This window comes from Pinus tabuliformis, chromosome J (genome assembly GCF_031772625.1).
Source record: "Pinus tabuliformis cultivar Carrire ecotype Pingquan chromosome J, CPIR1, whole genome shotgun sequence".
NCBI classification, from domain to species: domain Eukaryota; kingdom Viridiplantae; phylum Streptophyta; class Pinopsida; order Pinales; family Pinaceae; genus Pinus; species Pinus tabuliformis.
Window position 1 is genome coordinate 1,136,534,828 of NC_142295.1, and position 27,842 is coordinate 1,136,562,669.

Below are 27,842 nucleotides of genomic sequence, written 5' to 3' on the forward strand. Positions count from 1 at the left end.
AGGTGCATACCAAATGAATTTTTGCGTTCCTTCAAACGATGGTGCAACCAATATTTTGTGTGGTGCAATTCTTATTTATGGACATCATGTTTAGTTTAGCAGAAGAGTTATAGCATGTGGGGTTTTGGATATTTGAACTAATTTGGAGATTGGAGACTATTGAGAGCTTCTTTGTCTTGGCATTGTATTGGAGTTTGGAGTGCGTTGAGGTCCTCATTGTTTTACTATTTTTTGAGGTTAATTTGTTGAAAAATGGCTCTAATTGGTGAAGTATTAGAGTTCTTAAAAAATCTGATACATTCCTCTGATCATGATAAAGTAAGAATCAACAAAGTTTCTCTTGTTGACATTAGAACTTGTTTGCAAAATGCACAAGACAAGATTGAATTTTTGCAGCTTGAATCTTAGCTACAACAAGCAGAATTACAACAATGGAGTCATCATTCTGAACCTGTTTCTGTTCAGAACAATGAAACAGACTCCCATAATAAACAAAGAGAATAACTTCTAGTGTTTCTCCTTTAGTATATAGGTCTCCGAAGTATAGAGTGTTTCTCCTTCACTATACAGGTATCTAAAGTATATAGATATTTCTAGCCTTCTGGTTAGTTGTAATCTAGCTTTCTCCCCTGGAAAATATCTAGTTGGAGTTTAGCTTTCTCGCAAAAACATCTAGTTGTTCTGAGATTCGATATCTACTTTCCTTGCTTTAAAGTTTAGAAACGTTGGGCACTTCTGCTATTTATAGATGTTTTGCGGTCAGGGAGGGTGCATACCAAATGAATTTCTGCGTTCCTTCAAACGATGGTGCAACCAATATTTTGTGTGGTGCAATTCTTATTTGTGGACATCATGTTTAGTTTAGCAGAAGAGTTATATCATGTGGGGTTTTGGATATTTGAACTAATTTGGAGATTCGAGACTATTGAGAGCTTCTTTGTCTTGGCATTGTATTGGAGTTCGGAGTGCGTTGAGGTCCTCATTGATTTACTATTTTTTGAGGTTAATTTGTTGAAAAATGGCTCTAATTGGTGAAGTATTAGAGTTCTTAAAAACTCTGATACATTTCTCATCATGATAAAGTAAGAATCAACAAAGTTTCTCTTGTTGACATTAGAACTTGTTTGCAAAATGCACAGGACAAGATTGAATTTTTGCAGCTTGAATCTCAGCTACAACGAGCATAATTACAACAATGGAGTCATCATTCTGAACTTGTTTCTGTTCAGAACAATGAAACAGACTCCCATAAACGGCAAGTCAATAATGTTACAAATTAGATCCAGTGCCCAATAAGGCAGCAGAGTTACATGCAGATGCAGAAGTTTAGTTTGCACTTAACAAGCCCATCATCAGAGCTTGGGAAGAGCTTGTCCACAACAAGCACAGAACAGGTCTTGGATATGATAAGGAGGTTTCCTTTCATATTCCAGACTATTCCAAGCCCATCCAATTTCAAAGTGTTGGGTTTCTTCATGACAGTTCATCTTCACATGTTCCTGCTCCTCTTCCACAACAATCACAACAGAATGTCAGATGCCAACACTGTGACCGAGTTGGCCATATGAAAGATCACTGTTTTGATCTTCATCCATGTAAGCACTGTCATAAAACCAGTCATTCTTCAAATAGATGCTTCAGAAACAAACCTCCTGCAAGAACAAAGATTCATCTTGGATGGATCGCTTCTTGGCAATGGGCATCAACAACCAAGAAGATATTTCAGTCATATGTCCGAACTTGTTCTAAAGTATTGAACAATCTTGCAGTTGAGTTTTCTCCATCATCTCACCTTGTATCTGATAGGGGGAAATGATGGTTCTCTACAAGCTTCAAAGCCACATCAAGTGAGCCTGAGCCACAACCTGCCATACCAGATTCAGAGTTTTAGCTAGAGACAAATATGCCCATGAGCATGCCTTTAGTCGGTGATACCTCTTCAAAGAATTGGAGACACTTCCTCTAGCAGAAGGCTTCAACATCTTGCCAGTTTTGGAAGAGTTCCAGGAATTGCATTAAGCATTCCAGAGTTGTTGGTCATCCTTAAACCATCACAAGTTGAGACCTCCCTTTTCAGGTTGAGGTTCTCCCTGTTATGTGGGGTGAGACCTCCCTTTCCCTCTTCAAAATATCAGGAGTACTTCCTCTAGCAGAAGACCCGAGCTTCATGCCAGACTCGGAAGAGTTCCGGGAACTGCACTAAGCATTCCAGTGTTGGTGGTCATCCTTAAACCACCTCCCTTATACCAACATTTGAGAGAGCACATTCAGCCTAGTGTTGCCATGCATTTTTTTGCACATTTTGTATTACAGCTCCCTTTTTGGACTCATACATAACCCTTCGGATTAAGGGGTGGAATGTTGGACACCTAATCTTTTAAGGGTTGGTGTGGAAGCTGAATAGTCTAAGGAAGTCCAAGAGACCTTGGAATACGAAACCAAAGGTCATGTAAATGTACCATAAATGTATATCATTTGTTAATAATAGATACACTCTCATGCTTATCTTTAATCTTCTGTTGCTGCCCTGTATGTGTTTAACAACATTGAACTTTTGCCATATTCTTCTTCTGTTTTTGAGGATCAAATTTCCCAAACTTTCCTTTTCTCTTTGCCATGGCAGCATATGCTTGAGTTTGCTCGTTTGATCCTACATCATTTTTTTGACTTCAACTTGGTTTCTTCAATTTTGCATAGTGACCACAGCTCATTGAATGGAGTAGCTTCCTTCTTCCCATAAATGCTTGATGTAAAGTTACCCCATTCCTTTGGTAGTGCATTGAGTACTATAGTAGTTGTTTCCTTGTCAGACATTATCTCTCCCAACTCTTGCAGTTGGTTCCTTATTTCAGACACCCTCATAAAGTATCATTCCTTCTTCCTTTGATATCATCATCTTGTAGAGCTTGGTTCTTAATGATATCACTTCTCCTGCAGAACTTACGGAGAATAATTCCACCAGTTTGTCATAGATGTCTTTTCACTTTTCCAATTTTGCTACATAAGGATTCTTTGAGCCCTTATTTCCTTTTTCATGTATTCAGCTAGAGCTTGAGCTTCTTCCTTTGGAGGTTTAGTGACAAAACCCTTAACATGCTCAATGACTTCATTTTCTATGAGGATCAAATCTATCCTCTTCTTCCATGCAAGAAAGTTTGACAACCCAACCAATTTGTTGCTCTCCTTGCAAAATGAAGTCATTTTGATAGATTCAAATATAGATATAAAGATACTTACTTGTCAAGTGAAGATGCTCCTTGATGTTAATATCTTCAACTTGATGCCTTCTTGATTTTGATGATGATAGAAGATGTCTTCCTTCAAAAGTGATCCTTCAATGAGAGGGAGATCACCTTGATTCCTTGATGATGATGATTACGCTTCTTCTTGCTTCTCTAGAATGTAGAGACTTTTAGATGCTTCAATGTGTAGTTCTTCTATGGATGAGCTAGGGTTTTCAAGTCTTCTTACAACTTCAGATTTCGACCCTTCTTCATATTTTAGGCTTGCTGTTGTAGGACTGCAATTTCGGCTTCTCCTGTAGAAACCCTAGGTCACATGTGTGGCTGGAATATGGACAGACTTGCCTCCTTTTGACTTCGCTTGACCTTGACTCCTTCTCTTGACAATTCGGCTTGCTAAATAGTCCTTCTTTAACCCAAACTTTGGCTCCTTTGAGTGATTACAATTTTTGGCTTCTACTGCTACAAGATGATGCCCTAACCTTCGCACATGTGGAGGAGAATTAGCCCAAAACAGAGCAGGAAATGCTTTGCTCTTCTTTATTCTTCCTTTGTTGGGTATAAGGCTTCTTTATCTTTCTTGATCGAACTCTTCTTGATGCTTCTTAGATGCTTTTCTAGTGCTTCGACCCTTGAGTGTCCTTCTTTAAGTTGCCTTTCCTTGTCTTGACACCTTAGCTCTGATACCATGTTGAGAAATCTAGGGCAACTAGATTAGGTGATTTCTCTTACTTTGATAACTGCTTGTGATGTATTTTTACTTAACTTGATTAGCTTCTTACACTTGATTATTATTAGTGTTCTTTACCATCAAACAACTACTAAACAATAAAATCAAAAAGGGACACAAGATGTAGGCGATTAGCCAGGGCCAAAACCTCTCCAACTGAGAGGAAAACCCACAAGAATTTTTCTCTTCTTATAGAACTTCAATTGACGAATTCCAAGACCTATGACCCTTGATCAAGACCCTCCAAGACCAAGTCAAACCTTGATTCTAACAACTTTTGCAATTTTGACTTGCCCAACAGATTTTTTTGGAACTTCGACTTGGCCAACACATTCTTCTGCAACTTCAATATGCCCAATAAACACTTCTGCAACTTTGATCTGCCCAGCAAATTCTTCTGCAACTTCGACTTGCCCAACAAATTCTTTTGCCCATTAAATGTAGAAACCTAAGTTGCACGAAGCGTCGAAAGATTTCGAAGTTTCCGAAATGGGTACATTTAAATACACTACCTCCCAAAAATGGAAATGCCAGCTGAAACGTCGCCCAAAACGTCTTATATGTTTATGTATAATTTTTTTTATTATAAATAAGTGAATAACAAATAATCTTGCAAGAAAAAGGGAATAAGACCCATAGATGACAACTTAGAAGGAAAACCAAGTCTATATTAACTCTTATAGATGATTACATGATGGTCGAGTTTCAACTGAGTTTCGGGTACGAGTATGTCCCGAAATGCCGAGTTCCTAGAAGTTTCTTGCAACATAGGTAGAAACCCTAACACGAGAGAGAGAGAGAGAGAGACCCTAAACTTCGATCTAGTTCTTCTCCTTCCTTTTCGTCCCTTTTCTAGCTCCTATCTTGAGAAGATCGAACTTGCTTGAGTGAGTCACAATGAGGTCGAGTTCTTTCTTATTTATAGACTTGCGAGGGGTACAAATTGCTCTCTTTAGGCCGAATTGTCCCTTCATGTAGGCTTACTTGATCTTTGTGCCATGACGAGGTCTTGGTTGGTCTTTTGATTCTATTTTGACTTAAATAAATTTTCTTTACAATATGTAACATGGCCAAATGGGTCTTGTTGACCACTACGTGTCAACTACCCATAGCAGTACACCCGCTTTTTTCGCAAAAGGGATAGCGCTTGATCGATATGTCCATGCCATTCGATAGTCATTGTTGACCCGATCATGTTGTGTTGTAAACCTAGTCTGCATGTGTAAATTGTAAATAATCTTAGCAGATCTGGGTCATGTATGTAAACTGCCTAAGCAAACCTAATTTTTTAGTGATAATCTACGTTCCGGAAGGTTTTTTGTCTCACCGATCCATGATTGGTAGAGTTTTCCTTTAGCCTGACCCCAAAGCCAGAATGAATTTTGTCATTAGAATCTTAGGGCAATCCTAGTGTGCTTTGAGTCTATGTAAAAGTAATTTGGAAATAATTCTAACTATTTGGTTAGGTTATTACAAATTGCTTGATCTGCTAGATTATATTTGTGTTGCAGAACTGGGTGGTCTATGAGGGTCTATGTCAAATGGGTTTTCCCCCTTGAGATGTAAAATTGTAAAAGTCATGATGTAAAGTGTCTTGAGGGTTAGAAAATGTTTTATCCCCTCATAAGTCCTAAGTCCTAGGTCCTAGGTGATTTTTCCAAAAGCTAAGTTCGAGGATCCAAAAATAAAAAAATAAAAAATAATAAAAAAATAATAAAATTAAACAAAATAAAAAAAATAAAAAATAAAAAATAAAATAAAAGAAAATTTAAAAATAAATTAAAAATAAATAAAAAATTTGAAAAAATAAAATAAAATAATAAAATAATAATAAGTCAAAGTTTTGAGTAAATAAATGCAGAATTTTAATTTTTTAATATATTAAAATGCATTTAAAAATTCGACGGATGAGATTAAAAGAGATTTTGATCTTCATCGACGGTCAAGATCATTTTGACATGGATCACTTGAACTAGCCGTTGGGAAGTTTTCCTTTAAATAGGGTGTTAAGGGTCATTTGAGATCATTGGATCTGTGAGTCTTGTGCTGAAGAAAGCTCTCTTGTAATCTTTTTCTTGTGCAATAAAGAAAGACTTTGGGGTTGAAATCTTGCTGGTGTTACTCTTCTGAAATGTTGTAAGCTGTTTCATTTTCTGCATAAATTTATTTTTAGCCATTGGTAATAGCTTGATGAAGAGTGATGTTGAACACAGGTATCTTGTTCACTCACTAGGGTTTGAATGGTAATAGAATTTCTGAAAATAATGGCAGTTATCTCCATTGGATTTGGATTTTAGTACTGTTTTTTCCCTCTTTATTGATAGTTGAAGTGAGCTATGCAGGAAAATCTAGATTGTAAAGATCAACAGGCGTTTGGGGAAGTTCTTCGCTGAACCAACCAACTCCCGAAAAGCATTTTCTGGAAGAGCCCAGCCAGTTTTGATCCTGGGTTTATCATTTAAGTTTATCTTTTGAATGCATGAGAGGTTCTCTGGAGTATCTCATAGTAAATCTGAAATTCTGAAAAATATTACTGTGGATTATTGACAAATCTGGTTGCTTAGAGTCATAAATTTGTAAATATTGTAATTGATTTTTAGGGTTTTAGTTTTCTGCATATATTATTTCTAGGTATTTTTTTCTTTTGCTGTTACAGGATTTTTGGAGCTGAGGATATAATCTTGTCCTGAAGCCAGATCTAGGCCCTGGAGGGTAAGATCTGGCCTCACAACCAGTTTTTACAGGGGCACTGTTTTGCTGTCCAAGGGTTTCAACTTCAGTCACTGTCAGATCTGGAAATTTATTGCGGGGTTTTTATCAGAACCAAAGGGAGCAAAATTTTTAAGTTTCCAGAAGGAGCTCAAGGCTGCCCAGGCCATACCACTCCTCTGCGTGAATCCATTTTTCTCTGTTTACGTTGCCAGCACACCCGCAAACCCTGCTCACGCTGCTACTTTTCCACTGTGCATTGTGCCCCCCACGCAGTCTTCCAGATCCTTGCACGCTGTCCATTAAATCTGCTCAGCCTCCCTTTACCTGCGTGGCTCCTACCTCAATCAGATGCATTGCCATTTTTCACGCATTCCACATTGTCTATCTGCGCAAAGAAACCCAAATCCATCAGCCCCTCTGCTATCATTCGACCTGCGCTGTCCGCTTTCCTCTGTCCAGCTTCTGCTCCTGCGTTTTCCACCGTCAAACGCCCTTCAATCTGTATCAAACCTCTGCTTGCAATCATCCAAGCTCCTTACGCTGCTATACCTGCAATTTTTCCACGCTCCAGGCCGTCAAACATTCCTACCCTTCTCCGTCCACCTGCAAAACACATTGAAACCTCGCATCCCTGCGTCCTTCCTCATCAATGAAACTCGTCTGCTCCATACTGCCGTTAGAACTTGCAAACGCCTCAACGCATTTGATTTTCACTGTTATATATTTGGTGAGGCTTCTATTTAAGTTTAGGGTTAAAGTCAACATAGTTAGATTTTATGTGTTAGTGTATCTTCCTTTTTTACATATAGTTTCATTTTGGTTAGAGTTGTAAATTTTGCTTTAGCTTTTAGATTTATCCCATTTCATTTTGTTTAAATTTTTGATAATAATTAAAATTGATTTTCATCCAATTTAGATTTAGATTTAGATTTTGTTAATATTAGTTTTGTTGAGTTAGGTTTTAGTTTTAGACTTTAGTTTATTTGCTTTTTTTCGCTTAGTTCAGTTTAGTGTTAATAATTTTTTAAAGTTTTATTTACTCTAATTTTTGCTTAGTTAATTTTTGTTCTATTTAAAAATCATAAAAACTAAAAAATTATTAAAAAAGTACCAAAAAAGTTCCTTTATGGTTTAGGATTTAAATTTGGATTAGATTAATATTTAAGATTTTGAGTTATTTTGTTTAGTTTTTCTTTTAATAATTTTTTTTTTAAAAAATATATAAAATGTTTGAAATATTTATTTTGTGTCGCATTTAGTCTTAGCATATTTTGTCACGTTTCCAAATTTTGGTGTATTTCGCTAAGGCTAATAGATTTTTGATGTGGGATTAATATTTATCATTTTTATGTGGTTAAACATGCTTAAATGTTCATTTGAAGATTAGCTATATGAAAGTGATAACTGGTTAGCATTTAAAATTGCGTGGTTATTTAAAGCATTTAATCTTTTGAATTTTAATTGCTGGAATATTGTTAAGCCATTGAGCATTTATCGATTATCTCGCATTTTAATCTTTGTTTGGGTTATTTGATGATAAATGATTGTTAATGGTGGAATTACAAAGTTCATATTTCTACAGCATTTGATAAACAATTATTTAATCATTAACTCCATAAGGCACTGGTACATTAACTTCTAAAATCAATCAGGTGCTAATCTGCCTTGCTGTGTCTTCCAACCCAACTGGTCCACAGTTGGTCATCTTTTATCCCATAGGGTCTACCCCCATTAGCCTCGGGAGACGGCTTAAATGGAGAGATCGGGGATCAGGGTGACAGCCCCCGGTCTGGGCGTTGTCGTGACAGTTTGTGCGACAATAGGTCTTCAATATATGACAATGATTCAATTGACTTTATGACAAACCTAGAAGCACTTAATGGGCGCTTGACCTAAAAATAAATTTCCCTTGAGCATGAAACCCATGCCTCAAGAATAAAAATATTTTTTTTTCTCTTTTCATTAAATACATAAAATCACGATTACATATGCCATTATGAAGGCCAAACCCAGTTACATATTTCAACAAAGAAGTCAAAAGAGTCATTGTCATAAGTTGAAGACCCCATCGGGCACATTGTAACTTGTAAACAAAATATTTTTTTTGTCATTAAAAGTGTCAAAATACCCTTCAAGACCAAGTTGGCTTGGTAGCGAGGAAGTCGATCTATTTTGAGGAGCCACGTCCACCTTTAGAAGCCTATATAAAGGAGGGAACTCGACCTCCTTGGAAGACATTCATTCACTCTATCATCCAAGTGAAGAAGAAGAGCAAGAAGGCATTGAAGAAGGAAGAGGATGAAGAATGTTGAAGAATCTTAGGGCATGCATATTAAGGTGATTCTTCTTTGACATGATAACAATTTGTGAACCATTTATACAATTTATCTTAGCTTAGTATTCTATTCATTATTAGTATGTGTGTTTACTTCATCAAACTGCTACCAAAACAAAAGAGACAAGAACACAAATGTTTGGCTCTCTGTCAGGGCCAAAACCTTTCCCACTTGGAGAGGAAAACGCATGCTTAAGTTCTCCTTATAGAAATTCCATTGACGAATACCAAGACCATGACCCTTGACACAATATACCTCTCCAAGACCAAGCCATCAATCCTCTTCGTGTCATTGCTGAGATCATTATCTTTGCTGCATCACAGAGGTCATCACTATTGTGATATTCATCACTGCTGCAACACCATGCCCTTCATCACTGTTGCAACACCATGCTCTTCATCACTGCTGCAACACCATGCTCTTCATTACTGCTGCACTTAGATCCTTTGAGACAATGAGATCACTGATATATATATATATATATATATATATATATATATATGATCATGATCTACAATTTCAGTGATTACAATTAAGTCAGGATCAGGACTATGATCCTTGTCACTGTTCATCGAAGCATATTGAGACTGCCTTATAATAGATCTAAATACTGTGATGACTTAGTCTTCTTCTACATGTATGTCGAGGATCTCTTCACTAAACCCTTATTTCATTATCATGGCAAGATTGTAATATATATATATATATATATATATATATATATATATATATCTATATATATATATATATGGAAGAGACATCGTTTGACATACTTTTCATTGCGTCGAGGGAGTATATCTCTCACTGTTGTCCAACGATTAGTTTGCTACAGGAGTGCCATTGAGATGAGACTGCTCCTTGCCGAGATAGTCAAGACCTCATGCCACCTCATCCGAAATCTTCGTTGCTTCTTCTATCCGAGTTTTTGCACCTGCACTTGAGGATATGTATAACCCCAACGCTTGCCTCACAGCTGCGTCATCACTGCTCCATATAGGTGAGGTCTTGACTGCACCTAAACCCCAATTGAGGTGAAGTCAAGCCCTAACTGCAGCTGCTCCTCCATGCGAGAACACAGAGACATCCGAATTTTTATTATGTGATTGCGCTGACCCTTTATGGGTATTTATGGTGGTCATCCCATATATGGAAGCCAACGTTACCTTATGAACCGACGTGTTTATGCTTCAAGCTGACATGACATGTATTTATACATTTAATTCATTTATTTGGAGCCGACATGAACATCTCCTTATCGTTTTGCTTGTAGACTTTAATAGGCTTGTTTTGAGGCATTGATCTTGGTCTTGGAGGGCTGTTAGACAACTTTGAAGACTTGTACATATTTACATTAACTCATGAAGAGTTTCTATACCCATGACATGACTCTTTGACATATAAATAAATCCTAAAGACATCAAGAATAAGTCTTTCACCTAGTGACACTTCTTGCTCATGAAACCCGTGTAGCAAGATTACAAAAATAATTTATTTCCTTTTATTACATCAAATACAAAGATCTTGTCATTATGAAGACCGAACCTAGTTACACTTTCTTCAACACTCCCTCTTAACTAGGGAGGTATTCATAATGGTACTTGGTCATTCTCAATCTGAAGAATTTCTCATAAGAAGATTTGCAATCCATCTGTTATAGCATCATTTGAACCAACATTGTTTCCATTTAGCGAGGCCTTGACTAACAACTCTATTTCTTACTTTGATCAGAGCACACAATGTTGGCGAGACCAATCACTGATAGATGAACATCATCATTGTCTCTCTTAGGGTCATACCCACCCGGGTGTTCTCCGAGTATGCCCTACTAGGACTATTTTCATCTTGGGTTCCCAACCCTTAAGAATATCGGTCCTCTTGCCCACTCTTGGCTTGGATGCCCTACCACATCCTCAAAGAGTGTCAGATGCCAGATGATTACACAATCCTCCATTCTTTCTTCCAACTTGAAGACAAGAATGTTGTGTCTAACTCTCCCTCTTAACCAGGGACGAGTTCCAAGTTTCTATTCACTCAGAAACTTGCTCGAGTTCCTTTGCTCTTAGGAACTTCCCAAAGCTCCCTCTTACCCAAGGACTTTATCTTTAGTGCTTTATAGGGTCTTCTAGTTGACTGACGATTCGAGACTTCGATGTCATCAATTTCTTCATATGCAGGGTTCAGCCATCCATCACTTTCCTTCGTCATGTCATTCCTTCTTTCCTGGAAAGTATCCTTCTTGGCTTTACATCTGGGGCTTCCTTCATAAGCTCATTTGTCTTCACTTTCCTTCAACGGTGATTGCTCTGGATCACAAGGTACATAGTTGTGACATCCTTCACAACTCTTCTCTCCTTGATCTTGCACACATACCTAGACTTTTCCAAGAGGTCAGACACCCAAAAAAATCACATATTACCTTTTGGCGATGACCTTCTTCTAGTGACATGTTCTTGTAGGTATCAGTCATCCTGCATACATGTTGACACATCTCCCAATGATATCTGTTGTCAAGGGTCCTCATCCTGTCAGACTTTCATCAGAGTCTTCGCATAATTCCGGGAGGTTTCCTGGTCAAGTCTTCCTGAACCTCTGGATGTTCATTGCCTTCATCATGGTTGCATGCTTCACGATCTCTTCCATCCTCATATCTTTCATTCCCAAGAGCTCTCAGAGTTCTTCAATGGTCTTCAACTACCTCATACTACATTATGAAGACATATTATGATGATTTCATCTAGTTTGAGTTCTGTCTTTCTGCATCCTTTTAGAGGAAGAGATCCTTTCCCTTTTGATCATGCTCGACCCATTTTACCTGCAACCATATATCATGACATTATGATATCAAATACAAATATAAGAATACATACCTCATTTACCCTTCAAGCTACTTTCAACAACTTTCTTGATTGAACAGATCTTCAATCCCTTGATCTACTTCATCATGTCATCAGTCCTTTGTCCCATGATTTTCATGAGTTGGAAATCCTGATGAAACATTTGCTGCCTTCCTAGACTAGGAGATCCTCCGCTAAGGTTTCTATCAGAGATCCCTCAGGATCTAGTATGTCTCCATTTGGCAAATGTTTTTTCTAACCTGGATGACTTCTTCCTTTTTCCTTTTAATGTCGAAGGAGATTCCCAAGAGCTATGTTCTTCATGATTCCATACGAGCTCTTGTTTCCATGATGCCACAGTGCATCTTCTTACCACTGTCATAACTACAAGGACTTCTGATAGGATCCTTTTTGAGAGGGATACCATCTCATCCATAGTGGAGATCCATTACTCCCTCTTTCCCTTGATCCTTTCCTTAGCTTTCTCCATCTGTCAGGTAATTTTTCCATAGTACTTATCTTGTCAACCTTTCCTCTGCTTATCTACACTTATTTGTCTCCTATCAACTTGCCTTTCTCTATCTGACATAGAGACCACATACTGTTGATCGAGGTAACCTTCTTGTTTATGGACATCTGTTACCTTGCTTATCAATATCAATATCAATGATGATTATTTTCCCAGATCTCTCCATTGATATTTCCTGAAGATATTTCTTCACTCTTTGGCGCCTTCTGCACTTTATTTCAGAGAGTATATCCTTTTGTGTCTCCTTTCTTACTTCATAGAACCTTAAGAGTTCTCATGACTTCAAAGGAGACCTTGAGGTACTGACTTCACTCCTTCATGAGGATTCTGTCAATCCTACTGCAAGAACTTTGTCTAACCCATAGATCTTCTTGCACTGATGAAGTCAATAAACCAAAACTTGATTATAGAATAAAAGATACTTACTTGATACGTGAAGACAAGATCTTCACCTTGATCATGTTGGCTGTTTCTGAGGTAGATATATTGATGCTTCCTCCGAATAGGATCCTTGCTGAAGCTTATCTTCAAACCTTCAAAATAATTGTCCTGAATATCTGATCCTTGCAGCATCGACTTGAGGTTGATTTCCATGATGTAGAGATCCATCAATAGGTGCTATTATCGCTGTGGTAACGAACACCTTCATTCCTTATTGAGTACTGTCCATACAAATCATACTATAGATGATTTGCTTGTTTGAATGGGAGTCCGAGCTGTTCTTTGAAAAGCTCAATCACTGTAATGTTGAGATCATACCATGGTGTGGAGTGTGAGAGACACCAAGGCTGTTGCTATAGACCAGACTTCGACTTCAGTCCTTCAAAACCCTTGTTGTAGATGACTGGAGATGTGGACTGCTTCTTGATCTTCCACAAGATCTTGTTGTTATAGATTTTCTCCTTGATCAACCATCCCTGTGTTTTCCATACTACTATTGTAGATTGACCCTTTGATCTAGGGTTTGATCAAGGTATAGCTTTTTAGTTTGCTATGCTTGCATGTCCCTTTTTCTGCCCTTCCTTGACTGCTGAACCACTCGCTCTGATACCATGTTGAAGAATCTTAGGGCATGCATATTAAGGTGATTCTTCTTTGACATGATAACAATTTGTGAAGCATTTATACAATTTATCTTAGCTTAGTATTCTATTCATTATTAGTATGTGTGTTTACTTCATCAAACTGCTACCAAAACAAAAGAGACAAGAACACAAATGTTTGGCTCTCTGCCAGGGCCAAAACCTCTCCCACTTGGAGAGGAAAACCCATGTGTAAATTCTTCTTATAGAAATTCCATTGACGAATACCAAGACCATGACCCTTGACACAATCTACCTCTCCAAGACCAAGCCATCAATCCTCTTCGTGTCACTACTGAGATCATTATCTTTGCTGCATCACAGAGGTCATCACTATTGTGATATTCATTACTGCTGCAACACCATGCTCTTCATTACTTCTGCACTTAGATCCTTTGAGACAATGAGATCACTGATATATATATATATATATATGATCATGATCTACAATTTCGGTGATTACAATTAAGTTAGGATTAGGACTATGATCCTTGTCACTGTTCATCAAAGCATATTGAGACTGCCTTATAATAGATCTGAACACTGTGATGGCTTAGTCTTCTTCTACATGTATGCCGAGGATCTCTTTACTAAATCCTTATTTCATTATCATGGCAAGACTGTAATATATATATATATATATATATATATGGAAGAGACATCGTTTGACATACTTTTCATTGAGTCGAGGGAGTATATCTCTCACTGCTGTCCAACGATTAGTCTGCTATAGGAGTGCCACTGAGATGAGACTGCTCCTTGTCATGCCGAGATAGTCAAGACCTCATGCCACATCATCCGAAATCTTCACTGCTCCTTCTATTCGAGTTTCTACACCTGCACTTGAGGACATGTATAGCCCCAACACTTGGCTCACAGCCGTGTCATTACTGCTCCATATATGCGAGGTCTTGACTGCACCTAAACCCCAACTGAGGTGCAGTCAAGCCCTAACTGCGGCTGCTCCTCCATGCGAGAACACAGAGACATCCGAATTTTTCTTATGTGATTGTGTTGACCCTTTATGGGTATTTATAGTGGTCATCCCATATATGCAAGCCGACATTACCTTATGAACTGACGTGTCTATGCTTCAAGTCGACATGACATGTATTTATACATTTAATTCATTTATTTGGAGCCGACATGAACATCTCCTTATTGTTTTGCTTGCAGACTTTGATAGGCTTGTTTTGAGGCATTGATCTTGGTCTTTAAGGGCTGTTAGACAACTTTGAAGACTTTACATATTTACATAAACTCGTGAAGAGTTTCTATACACATGACATGACTCTTTGACATATAAATAAATCCTAAAGACATCAAGAAGAAGTCTTTCACCTAGTGACACTTGTTACTCATGAAATCTGTGTAACAAGATTACAAAAAGGCATTGAAGAAGGAAGAGGATGAAGAAGACTTGTTTCTAGGCTATTTATCTCTCACACGTGTGAAGGAAGGCTAGGGTTTCCGTTTCCAGACTAGGGTTTTTGCTGTTGGTTCGATCTTGAAGCAAGAAGAGAAAGAAGGTCAACGAAGGTCACATTAGGTCATCCTCAAGCTCCAAAAGAAGGAGAAAGCCATACCAAGGTTTGAAGAAGCCTTGGGAGGCTAGAATAAAGCTCACACGTGTGGCAACCGCTGTTGCTGGGAGGGCCGAAAATTTCGGACTTGCAGTAGAGGTCGAAATTCAGAAGCTGGGGGTCAAAGTTGTGCTGCTGGAAGAGATTTGACTGGGTTTGACTTGGACAAAGGAAGCACATCATTCAGAAGGGTTGGACTTGGTCTTGGAGGGTATTGGTATTGGTCTATAGGTCTTGGAATTCATCAATTGAAGAATCTATAAGGAGGGAAGAGATTTGCGGGTTTTCCTCTCAAGTGGAGAGGTTTTGGCCCTGGCATGCAACCTACATTATGCGTTCTTGTGTACTATTGTTTTGGTAGTTGTTTGATGATATACAAAACATAATAACAATTAAAGAAGCTAATTAAAGAGGCAGTCCATGTTAGTTTTTTTAGCATTGGATGTGTTCTAGCCTTGAAATTTTGTGGAGAGGCTAGAATACATGAGATCTCCAAAACCCCAAAATCGTTTATGGAAATTTCGCCTAGAAATGACTTAATTAGATTATTAGTCAGTTTTTAAATATTTCCTAAGTCTAAACTTAGGGAATACGATATATTAATTAGAATTAATTAAGTTAAGGTGTGAATGTTCTAGAAACTCACACAGATCGACTTCAAGTTAATCCTAGCCATCGATTAAGATCTAATCTTGGCCGTTGAAGTCTCAACAGAGGATTATAAGAAGTCGATGGGGCTTGGAGAAATCACTTGAGAAGTTCGATTTCATGAGTAGATTGATTTCCAGAGTAACAACAATCAATTGTCTGAGAGAGAGCCAGTGAGATTGAAGCAGTGAGAGATGGGTAGGGATAGTGAAGCCGGAGGAAGGATTCCAGATCTGGTGAGTGCATTTGCAGAGGCAAGTGAGCCATAGTGAGGCTGACGTAGAGCAATGCAGTAGCCTCTAGAGGCAATTTCGAAACTGCTGGGGAAAATAGAGTTTTAGTGCTAGAAGTTGGGTAGAGGTTCTGGAGGCCAGGAGAGACATTTTCCCAAACAACAACTGACCAGACGACTTGAGCAGAAGCTGGACTGAGCTGAGTGTAGAAGTAACTGCGCTAGGGCGACACAGTAGCTGCGCAGAGCCAATGTGGACGGTTCGATTTGAGCTGAGCTGAGGTCAGAGCCCGAATTTGCCTGTGGAGTGAGGAAATTCCTCATTAGATTTTTCTTTCCAGTTTTTCTCTGTAGGATTGACAGTTTCGACATCTAGTTGTACTCAGATTATTTCACTGCTGCATAATATAAAACCCTCAGCTACAGCACCAGTTTTCCCAAGTTGGGTTTTTATGGGGACATTGGTCCAAAAATAAGTATGTCATTTTATGTGTGCGCTAGTATTTCTTCCAACATTTATTTCTTCCACAGTTTATGTGTAGGTTGCAGTGTGATTGTTTTAGTATTTGCTGTAGAAAACAGTAAATAAATTGTTAAAAATTAATCTAACAATTAGGAGAATTATTTCCAATTGTTGCAATGGGATTCACGTTTACGAATTTTCACGTGGTATCAAAGTGCAGATGATTAGCCGAAGAGCTTAGTAGCGAAGGAAGAGGGAGTTTCATTGTTCATTGAGGGGCAGCAGATCGAAACCCTAGAGGCAGTGTAGTCACCTTGTGGCCAAGAGGTCGAATTTCTTGAGGAGACTCGATTTTTCTGAGTGTGAGGCAGAAAAATTCGATCTCTCTAGATCAGGGAATTCTAGAGGCAGAGGGAGTAGCCCAATATTTTCACAGAGCAGATCTCTAGCTGGATGCAGTAGTTTTGTAACAGTTTGCTAGAGCAGAACTAGCGTCGGGTGGAAGAAGAGCACACACTGAGGGAAAATTTTCCTCAAGGAACTTCTAGTCTGAAGAAGTTTGATTTCCCTTACAGATCAACAGTCGTTGTGAGTAGAGTGGGAAGTGGAGATTTCGACATTGTTTGAGATGGCCATTGTTAGACTTCAAGAGCAGGATAGGTTGGATGGTGCTTCCAACTATGTTATCTGGAAGGCAAGTATGTCCTTCCTTCTGGATGAATATGGTCTGAAACCATTCATAGATGCAGTGGTAGCTATCCCCATGGATGCAAATTAGCTGAAGGAGTACAGAAAGGAGATGACGCAGGCAAAGAGGTTGATCCTTGATGGTGTTCAAGATCACATTGTTTCTCACATAGTTGGCAAAGGTACTGCTAAGGAGATGTGGGATACACTTTCAATGCTGTACTAGGGCACTTTCAAGCAGCGGAAGATGTACTTAGAGGAGAAGCTGAGATGCACCAGGATGTAGAAAGGGGAATGCATAGACCCCTTCCTCACCAGGATTCAGGAGATCCGGGACTAGCTTGCAGTTGTTGGGGCAGCGCCTCAACCCACAGAGCTAGTGCGATTTGCACTCAACAGTGTCTCAGAGGAGTGGCAGGTATTTGTCCAAAGTATCTTGGGCAGAGACACCTTGCCAAGGTGGGATAGGATGTGGGCGATTTGCAGCAGGAGGAGTTGAGATGAGACCTAGTGAAGAGCTCCATCAGTGGCAACAGTAGTGGATCGAAGCGGGTGAAGGAGGAGGAGAATGTGTCCCTCGCATTGAAGGGTCCCAGTCAGGGATAGGGGGAGCAGCGAAGGAAGAAGGACTTGTCAAAGGTCAAGTGCTTCAGATGTGGTGAGCTTGGTCACTACAATATCCAGTGTTCTCTCAGGAAGAAGGACAAGGAGGAGAAGTAGGATCAACAGGCAACATCAACAGAGATTGATAGGCTGTCCTCCAGGCTGGAGGAAGACTTCGCCATGTTTGCTGACATACCCCCAGGAGTGAAATGGGGAGATTTGGTTTTGTAGCCCTAGAGCGCTACAGATGGGCAGGATTCTTGAGGAGGTCCACCTCTTGAGTCAGTACCTTGCTACGGGGCCCACAATGTTTCAGTAGTAGGATGGATCAGTGGCAGTTGATGCAGTTAGATGCCAGAGTGAGAGATGTAGAGTCTAATTGCAGTTAGATGCTGGGGAGCGCAGTGCAAAATTGGCAGCAGTGTAGAGTCAGTAGCAACGCAGATACCTCAGTGACAGTGTAGATACTAGCCGTTGTTAGAGACTCGGGTGACAGATGCACCATACTGAACACAATTGATTTAGTATTTAGGATGCTTTTTAGTTGCAGATGTTGCAGTTGCAGCAACAACAGATGAAGAAGGAGTTGCAGTACAGATGTGGTGTTGACAACAGTTTAGTAGGGTCAGCAGCAACACAAATGCAACAGATATCAGAGTTACGCAATAGTTGGTCGGCAGTAGCACAACCAGACATCAACATCGTGACAGGAGATGATGCAGAGACATGGTGTTGCTATAGGGGGCTAGATTCGCTAGAATACATGAGATTTCCAAAACCCATAAATCGTTTATGGAAATTCTGCCTAGAAATGACTTAATTAGATTATTAGTCAATTTTTAAATATTCCCTAAGTCCAAACATAGGGAATATGACTAATTAATCAGAGTTAATTAGGTTAAGGTGTGAATGTTCTAGAAACTCATATGGATCGACTTCAAGTTAACCCTAGCCATCGATTAACATCTAATCTTGGCCGTTGAAGTCTCAACAGAGGATTATAAGAAGTCGTCGATGGGGCTCAAAGAAATCACTTGAGAAGTTCGATTTCATGAACAGATCGATTTCCAGAGTAACAATAGTCAGTGGCCGAAGAGAGAGCTAGTGAGATCGAAGCAACGAGAGAGGGGCAGGGATAGTGAAGCCAGAGGAAGGATTCCATATCCGCTGAGTGCATTTGTAGAGAGGCAAGTGAGCCACAGTGAGGCTGATGTAAAGTAGCGCAGTAGCCTCTAGAGGCAATTTCGAAATTGCTGGGGAAAATTGAGTTTTAGTGCCAGAAGCTGGGCAGAGGTTTCAGAGGCCAGGAGAGACATTTTCCCAGACAACAACTGACCAAACAAATTGAGGAGAAGCTGGATTGAGCTGAGTGCAGAAGTGACTGCGCTAGGGTGACACAGTAGTTGCGCAAAGCCAATTTGGACGACTCAATTTGAGCTGAGGTCAGAGCCCGTATTTGCTTGTGGAGTGAGAAAATTTCTCACTAGATTTTTCTTGTTAGTTTTTCTCTGTAGGATTGTTAGTTTCGGCATCCAGTTGTGCTCATATTATTTCACTGCTGAGGGTTGCTGCACCGGTTTTCCCAAGTTGGGTTTTTCCGGGGAGATTGGTCTAAAAATAATGTGTCATTTTATGTGTGTGTGCTTGTATTTCTTCTGCAGTTTATTTGTGAAGGTTGCGGTGTGATTGATTCAATATTTGCTGTAGAAAACAATAAATAAATTGTTAAAAATTAATTTAACAATTAGGAGAATTATTTCCAGTTGCTGCAATAGGATTGAGGTTTTCGGATTTTCACAATCCAATGCCGAAATTGCCCAGAGAGAGTAATTTCCCTCTAGTATTTTTGTCAGTGTTTTCTCTGCAGGATTGCCAGATTTCGGCATCCAGATTATTGTACTCAGAATTTCTCACTGCTACATAATAATAAAACCCTCAATTGCTGCACCAACGTTCCCGAGTTGGGTTTTTCCGGGGACATTTGTCCAAAAATAACGATGTTATTTTTGTGTGCGCTAGATTTTCTCAGTTTCCAACGTTATTTTTCTTCTGTAGTTTATTTGTGAAAATCACAGTGTGAATTCTTTGGTATTTGCCGTAGCAAACTGCAAATAAATTGTTAAATATATTAACAATTAGGAAAATAATTTCCAGTTGTGCTAGATGAAATTTTCACAGGGCAAAATCCCACAAGGGGGAAAACCCAAAATTCAATTCTTCTTCTTCTATAGATTTCATCATTTTTTCAGCTAAGATACAAAGTACAAATAACATCAAACTACTCTTGTTCACAACTTCATTTGTGAACAAGTTACAATTCTGTCATTAATAATTTCGACATCTCGACATTAGGGTTTCAACATGGGGATGCCACCATAATTTTGAACCGCAAAGATATTACAAAAGCTTTGATGCCAATAATGTCATGCGAATCATTGGACTTCTATACTGATGAACTGATGCCACATACATTTAAGAGGAAGCCATGAGTAATACCATATATGCTGAGATGCGAAGAGGGTCATACATATACTGCTTTGCTATGATATAGAGCCATACCTAATACTGTATTGAGCGTGACCAGAAATGCCAAGCATATCAATGTAGTATTAATGAATATATATATATATATATATATATGTGGAAAAAGTTGAAGTTGGGATTAATTCAACAAGGGTCCAAAAGTTGAAAAATTTGTTAAAGTCGGGAGTTTTTTGAAGAGGTCGGCAAAATTAAAAAGACACAAAATTATTCATTTTATTTTTATTTTTTTAACATCTAGAGTATCCACAACATCAAATAAATGTATTTCCACATAAACATGTAAAGAAAGCTAATATATAATATGTATATGAAGTCTAGTGCTACATCACATATTAAAATAGTGAATCAATTCCTGAATCTTGAGTCCTGTTTGAGTCTCAACTCCCAAGAGTCAAAACATCAACAAAAAATATAATAAATGTATATCATGAGTCATCTAAAAGTCATAAAGTAATCAGTCACGGAGATCCTCTTCCCCTTTTACGGGAATAGGGAATGGCTTTGCCTTTTCCTCTAGAGGAAGAAGGCCCTGCCCCTGGGGATACAAATGGACTCAATCGTCCTCTAGAAGCTGATGGAAGAGGTAGCCTCTGTCCTATGCTGTTGCTGCCCATCCTAGATGGTGTCACCTCCTCGTCATCATCCTCAACCAGCTCTACCTCCTGACCCTGATGTTGCTCCTCCTCCTCTACCTCTGGCTCTCCCTCCCCTGCAACTGCTACATCCTCTAGATCCACACCTAACCAATCTGGGATCGAGTCCATGATCGGCCTCTCAGTCTCGACCCTCCATGCAGCGGTGGTATCAATATTGTCCAATTAGATGGCTTCCACATTAGTAGGTGTTTGAAGTTGTCTCACCCATAATCGAAGATTGTAGTAGACGTAGACCATGTCATTGAGGCGTTGGGACTCCAATATGTATTAGGGTCATAGATTGTAAATTAGTACTTAGAAAATTTAAATATTAAAAAAATGAATTCAAAAAATTTAATTTGAAATTTTTTTATTTGTTGCGCTTTTTGCTGTGTATTTTGTCAAATACACTCCAGTTGCACTCACACCCAAAGGAACTGCATGTTTGGCTGAGCACTCGAATGGCAAGCTTTTGGAGATGGGGTACTCCGGCACCATAGCTTGTCCACAAAGCATCTACAAGTTAAAAGAAAAATGAGAAACATAAAAAAAAAACATTGAAATTCTAAACTTGAAATTTTGAAACAAACTGAAGCTTACCTGGCATTTTGGTCGTCCTATTCTTAATAGTCATGGTAAAACCAAATGTGCCACCTCCCATCTTAAACCTCCATTTCTTTAGAAGTATCTTCACGTTCTTGCTCAGATGACACCATCCTCTCGACACAAGTGAAGAATCCATCCATCACCTCGTCATCAAATTTGAAACCACAGGCGTAAGAAAATGCGGGGTTGAGGTAGATACCTGCAGCATGAATGGGGCGATGGAGGGTATTGTTTCATCGCTCATCAATCACTCTCCATATGACCTGTTGTTTCTCTAACCCCTCGTCTCCCTTGTCTTCATAATAATTACAAATGGCCTCTTTGGCTCTATCCATGGCCTCATATAAGTAAACCCATTGCGGGCTTATCTCCATCAACCAACTGAAGAACCCTTACCAAAGGTTTTGAAATGGCACACACCTCCTCTACTCCTGCCCAAAAGCTCTGATCATATGAAACTAGTCTGCATATGCCCTCTCCCTCTGGTTTGCGGCTAATAGATAAAGCACGCCAATTCGTTGAAAGAAACATGCTCTTCACATCCCACATAGAATTCAACAGAGACTGAAGAGATATGAAAGTAGTGGGAAATCGTGTAATGGCAGGACACACCAACTCTTTGTTTTTGGTGTATTTTCTCATCAAGCTAAGCACAGATGCATGATTATATATAAATTTTGTGATGCTCCTAGATGATTTAACAGTATCCCTCACAATAGGAATCTTACCTGTATCCTCCAACATCAAGTCAATGCAATGAGCAGCACAAGGTGTCCAAAACAAGTTAGGATACCTCTCCATAAGCAACTTGCCAACTGCAACATAATTTGCAGCGTTGTTCGTTATGACTTGGACAACATTGCTTGGTCCTACTTCCTGAATGAAGAGGTCCAACAACTCACATAATATACTTGCATCTTTAATGTGTGCAGATGCATCAATAGATTTCATAAATATTGTCCCCTTGGGACAACTAACCAAGAAGTTAAGAAGGGTCCTACCCTTCTGGTCAGTCCAACCATCTGACATGACTGTGCATCCAGTTTGTTCCCATGATGCCCTAAACTCCTCCAATCTAGAGGTGCCATCAGTGTTCTCATCTTGAAGAAGAGGCCCTCTCAATTCTGCAAAGGTGGGGGCTTTGTACCTCGGGCTAATGACAACAACAACATCAAACATAGGCTGGTAGAATGGGTTTGTCTTGGCAATGTTGAAAGGAACATCACTCCATAGAAGACACTTACTGACCAACCTGTCAGCTTCTGCCTTTTCCTTTTTTTTTTTAAGTGCTGATTTGATGCCAGGTTGTGCACCAGCTGTGGTTCTAGGAACAAAAAAAGATGAGATAGATGAGGGGTTGGGACATATGGGTGAGGAAGGTGATGCTGAAGAAGCACTGCCACTCTCAATTCCCCCCACTCTTGAGGCCCCTACAAGTTGGAATTTTAGTGCTGCCTTGGTGTCTTTTCCCTCATTATCCATCAATGATTGAATGGCCCGTCGGATGATTTCTGGAGTTGTATTTGGGCAAAGGTCAACATTTTGCCCCAGAATTTGCCCCAAATGGAATTTTAATCTGTTGATACCTCTTGACATATGCTTGCCACACAACTTGCAAGTCAAATACATTCTATTGATCCCCCCAGATTCGTGTATAGTATCAGGTTCACCATATTCCCACATAGCGTCCAAAAGCCTTGGCATTTTGTTTTAAACTTTGAACTTGAATTTAAACCTGGGCACAAAAAAAATTGAAACAAATTAAAAATTTCCCATCACATAAAAAGCAAACACAAATGCAATAGTTGATTTTAGATTTTAAATGCCTCTTCTCAGTCACTTGAAAACACTTAGATTCAGTAAACAAGGGTTTGAATTTTTGTCATTTTATTCTTGAAAGTTGAAGTTTTGCTTCAATCTAGATTCTAAACAATGTTTCCCTTTCAAAATTCTAGGCAAAAATATGACAAACAAACTAATAGAATTTTAGAGAAGTATAAAAAGATTTAAGAAATCATTTGTGTAAAAAAAACTAAGAGAGAAATTAAAATACATACGTGGCAGCAACAATTCGACACTTTGAATCTCCCACGATGAGTAGTGGGCAAATCTCCAAATCCCCAACACAAAACTTACAAATATTCTCCTCTAGGGCAATGGTAAACCGCTATGAATCCCCACAACGCTGAATGGGAGAAAAAACAGTAGAAAATGATATCATTTTCGGCCTTTTTGGCCTCTTTATCCGCGGCGTGGGAGGGAGGCTGACTTTTTGGGTTGACTTCCGATTAAATCGGGAGTATAACAATTAAATCGCGATTTTTTCCTTTTTGAAAAAGTCAGCAAAAAATCGGAGGATTAAATCGTTTAGTTGAAAAAATCGCATTTTTAGGATTAAATTGCGATTTTTTGCAGACTTTTTCCACACTTATATATATATATATATATATGCAACTGTGATAACATACATATAACTGAGATGCCATCATCCATATGCAATTTTGGCAAGACCCATACCACAGAGCGCAAAGATTAACTATACCATAGAGATGTCGAGAGCAAGATGACACTGTACACTGTGATAATAATTATGTCAATGAGACTATGCAAACAACTGTGAATCTGAGATGCCATACATGAGTGCCTTGTTCATACATAACATACCACCGAGGTGTCATTCATAATGCAAAGAAAATGCAACTGTGTAGATGCCATACGATACAATATGATGTAACTGTAATACAAATTGAAGTGAGTTCTAGAGTTATTGTGTGAGATTCTTAAGCAAGCCTTTGTACAGTGAAGTCACCACAGAGATAGGGTATGTGAAACATAATGAAATGCGAGTCTTCATGAAGGGCAATGTCACATAAAGAAAGCAAGTGATCATTTCCTTGTAAAAAACGTGAATCCCCTGTAGAGTGTTGAGAAATTTAGGGCATTGAATAGTTAAAAGATATCTCTACTTGATAATTGCTTGTGATATACTTTTACTTCTTAGCTTATAGTCTTTTCTTCGTTATGTTATTATTTTGTTCTTTTCATTAAGACAATTATCAATATGCACAATAAAAGACAAGTGACACAGTATGTAGGCTTGTCAGCGAGGGCCAAAACCTCTCACCTTTTGAGAGGAAAACCCAATCAAAATTCTTGTTCTAGATCTTCAATTGACGAGTACCAAGACCATGACACAGACCCTTGACTCTAGTATCCTCCCAAGAAACTTGTCACTAACCTTGATGCTCTACCTCTTCCCTTCCTCGACTTTCTTTTTGATCTCGAACTGCTTATAGAGAAACTCGGTCTCTATTCTTCACACTGCTCCTTCTTGGCTTCCTCTAGAGAATCTCGGTCTCTAGGCTTTCACTAATCTTCTCTAGAGAAACTCGGTCTCTAGATCTCTATCTCGGTCACCCAGAAGAATCCTTCTCTTGCTGCCCCAGAAGAAACCTCTCCTTCGCTTGCCTAGAAGAAACCTCTTCTTCGCTTGCCTAGAAGAAACCTTTCCTCTTTGCTGCCCAGAAGAATCTCTCCTTCGCTGATCCCAGAAGAAACCTTTCGTCTTCGCTGTCCCAGAAGAATCTCTCCTTCGCTGATCCTAGAAGAAACCTTACTTTGGAATACCCAGAAGAATCTCCTTCGCTAAACCTTCTTCTCACTTCTTTTGCTGGACTCTACTTCGCACTTCTTCTTGATTGAATGCTTGTCAAGTTCCTTGTTCTAAGTGAGGCTGACTGTGGCTTATATATACACCTTTCATAATGTCCTTTCGGCTGACATGATCACTTGTGGTTAGGCCGACTTCTTCTAGCATGTTCTTCCATTGTTGTAGACAGACATGAAGAGGATAAGTGACAAGGTCTTGGAGGATACTTTACATAGACAAATTTGACTTTATACAAAGTGTAACATGACTTCATTACATGACATTGACTCTAACATTTTATGACTAGATGACAAATAATTCCTAAAGACTCTCAATGGGAATCTTGACTCAAAAATAAAATCTCTTGCTCATGAAACCCATGAAGCAAGCAATACAATATTTTATTTTTCTTCTTTACATCTCATTACATAAAATAATAATTACATGTCATTATGAAGACGGTAAGACCGAACCTAGTTACACTTTTCAACATAGAGTCATGCGAATCTGTTTATGCGATGTCACTGAGAATACGATATCTCTGAAATGTGCAGTCACAATGATTCTGCTGTAGTGTGAGGATACTGTGAATATATATATATATATATATATATATATATAATGCGATGCCAATTAACTGATCAGAACGATGCCCTCCAGAACAGATTGATGCAATAGATATATGAATTTGAGAGATGTAAGCCAATGACAGGTGCCACAGAACTGTAATTTGATGTCCATATTTCAAAGCAATGCCCAAAAATATCAAGGCGATCTCCAAAACTGTAAAATGATGCCCAGAACTATAATGCGATGCCATGAATATCAATGTGATGCCCAGGACTGTAATGCGGTCAATACGATACCCAGAACTTGTAATATAGTGCCATCAAAATTACTGTTCGAGCTACAAAACAGAACATCTGAGCTACCAAAAGCATACCCTCATTTGATAAGTTCTGTGTTGGAATTTGGCTTTTCATTTGGGTTGCAGTTCTGTTCTCTTTCTAGAAACTGCACTGCAAATTTTTATTTGGTGGTTCTAGTTGCTCTGTCTCTTCTTTCCAAAATATGTACTTGGATGAGGTATGTGATCAAATGTCAACTAAAGTATCTTTGCTTGTAAAAGATGTGAAAGATATTTCAGCTTCAGGAAACTCCGACTTTTTTGCAGCCTTGATTTCAGTAAGGCAGATATGATCTGTGGTGTAAACTCTGCACATGTTGATTTATATGTAATAAAAAGTATTTAAAAAAAAATGGATTAGAAGCATGATAAGTTTAAGATGGGTAAATTGTCAACGTGAATCTCACTTCCTATGATTAATGAAGTTTTAGGGCTCTTGATTTTTGTATGATGCTAGGCAATTAAGTAAGATGGAAATTTATTACCTTCTATCTGAGAGGTACAATAAGGGTAATGATGGAAATTGTCAATGGAAAACTGATTTGGTTACTAACATATAGCTTATTTCTTTCAGAAAGATTGTTCCGAATCTCCTGTTCAAATGATTTGAGTGATTGATGTTTTTTTTTGCAATATTTAAGTAACGGAAAATCTCTATGGGGAGTATCAGCACTTTGCTGAACCTTTTAACAGTTTGTTTAAAAATTCCAGAGTATCTGTAGTTTGTACTAGTGAAGTTTCTAATACATGTCTGACAAAATTTAGTATTTACTATTTTGAGGATTGTGGAAAGGTTGATGAAGCTTACCTTGATGTTTATCTCTGATTTAGCTACAGTTGTTTTTGTTTGTGAGAATTCCCAATAAATGGATGTGAAATATTGATGTTTACTGTTTTAAGGATTGTGGAAAGGTTAATAAAGCTTACTTTTTACTTGATCTCCAATTTAGTTTGCACCTGTTTTTGTTACATTTGCAATAGAAAGGTAGGGTATGTGGAAGTTAAAGTTTTAAGTGCCGTAAATGGTTGTCAGAAACTGCCTAAGTTTTTGTCTATTACCTGCATTGCAGGTTACTAATTTTAATAATCCTTATAATAAAATAAAATATCTTCTGCTGCACCAAGTAGTGAATTTCTATTTCTAGAATCTAGTTATTCCGAACAAGTGTTATTTTTTTCTTCCTAAATGGCTTTTAACTTGCTAAATCATTTGGTCTGTTGTTTGCTGACTATAAAAGGATTTAAGGGATCCTAGTTGTAATTTCAGAAAGGGTTGATAATAAGTTGTATTGTTCTGTTACTATTGCTATTAGCCTGGCACTTAGATATCCAAGTCTAAGATTAAATTCTTATATAATCAAAGTAGGGAGCAAGACACTACAGAAGTCTGTGTTCCTTTCTTTATCTGTCTCTGAAGCAGCTTCATTTGAATTCACAGACTTTTTCTTATTGAGTCATTTTCTCTGTGATTCAGAAAGAAGTAGCACAGCTCACTTGTGAATGTGAACGTCATATTGGAACTCAATCAGGAGGGATGGATCAGGTGAGATACTAAATTGGGATACAAGCCTTTTTTTTTTTAACTTTTGTAACTTCAGCATAAACTCCAATTTCAAAGTAATAAACTGAAACTTTTCTCTTTCATATATCAGGTTGGCTTGTATGATTAAAACATTCCTACCCTTTCCTCTTATATGATTATCATTAAACAAATCCTTTGGTAAGGATGTGTCGTTTTTGAGAGAGGATAGATATCATTTTATGGAAATGGTAAAAACAAGATTGAACATAATACAAAATGATAAGGGTTTGTTAGTGAA

General features: G+C 38.5%; 1 protein-coding gene across 1 annotated transcript in view; it reads left to right on the forward strand.

Annotated features, from left to right (window-relative positions):
- GALK (Mevalonate/galactokinase family protein) overlaps positions 1-27,842 on the forward strand; it is a 359,582-nt gene that overhangs the window by 64,966 nt on the left and 266,774 nt on the right. Inside the window, exon 6 of the mRNA XM_089379121.1 lies at positions 27,497-27,565. Within this exon, the coding sequence (XP_089235247.1) occupies positions 27,497-27,565 (69 nt within the window). The remainder of the gene's footprint in view (positions 1-27,496; positions 27,566-27,842) is intronic.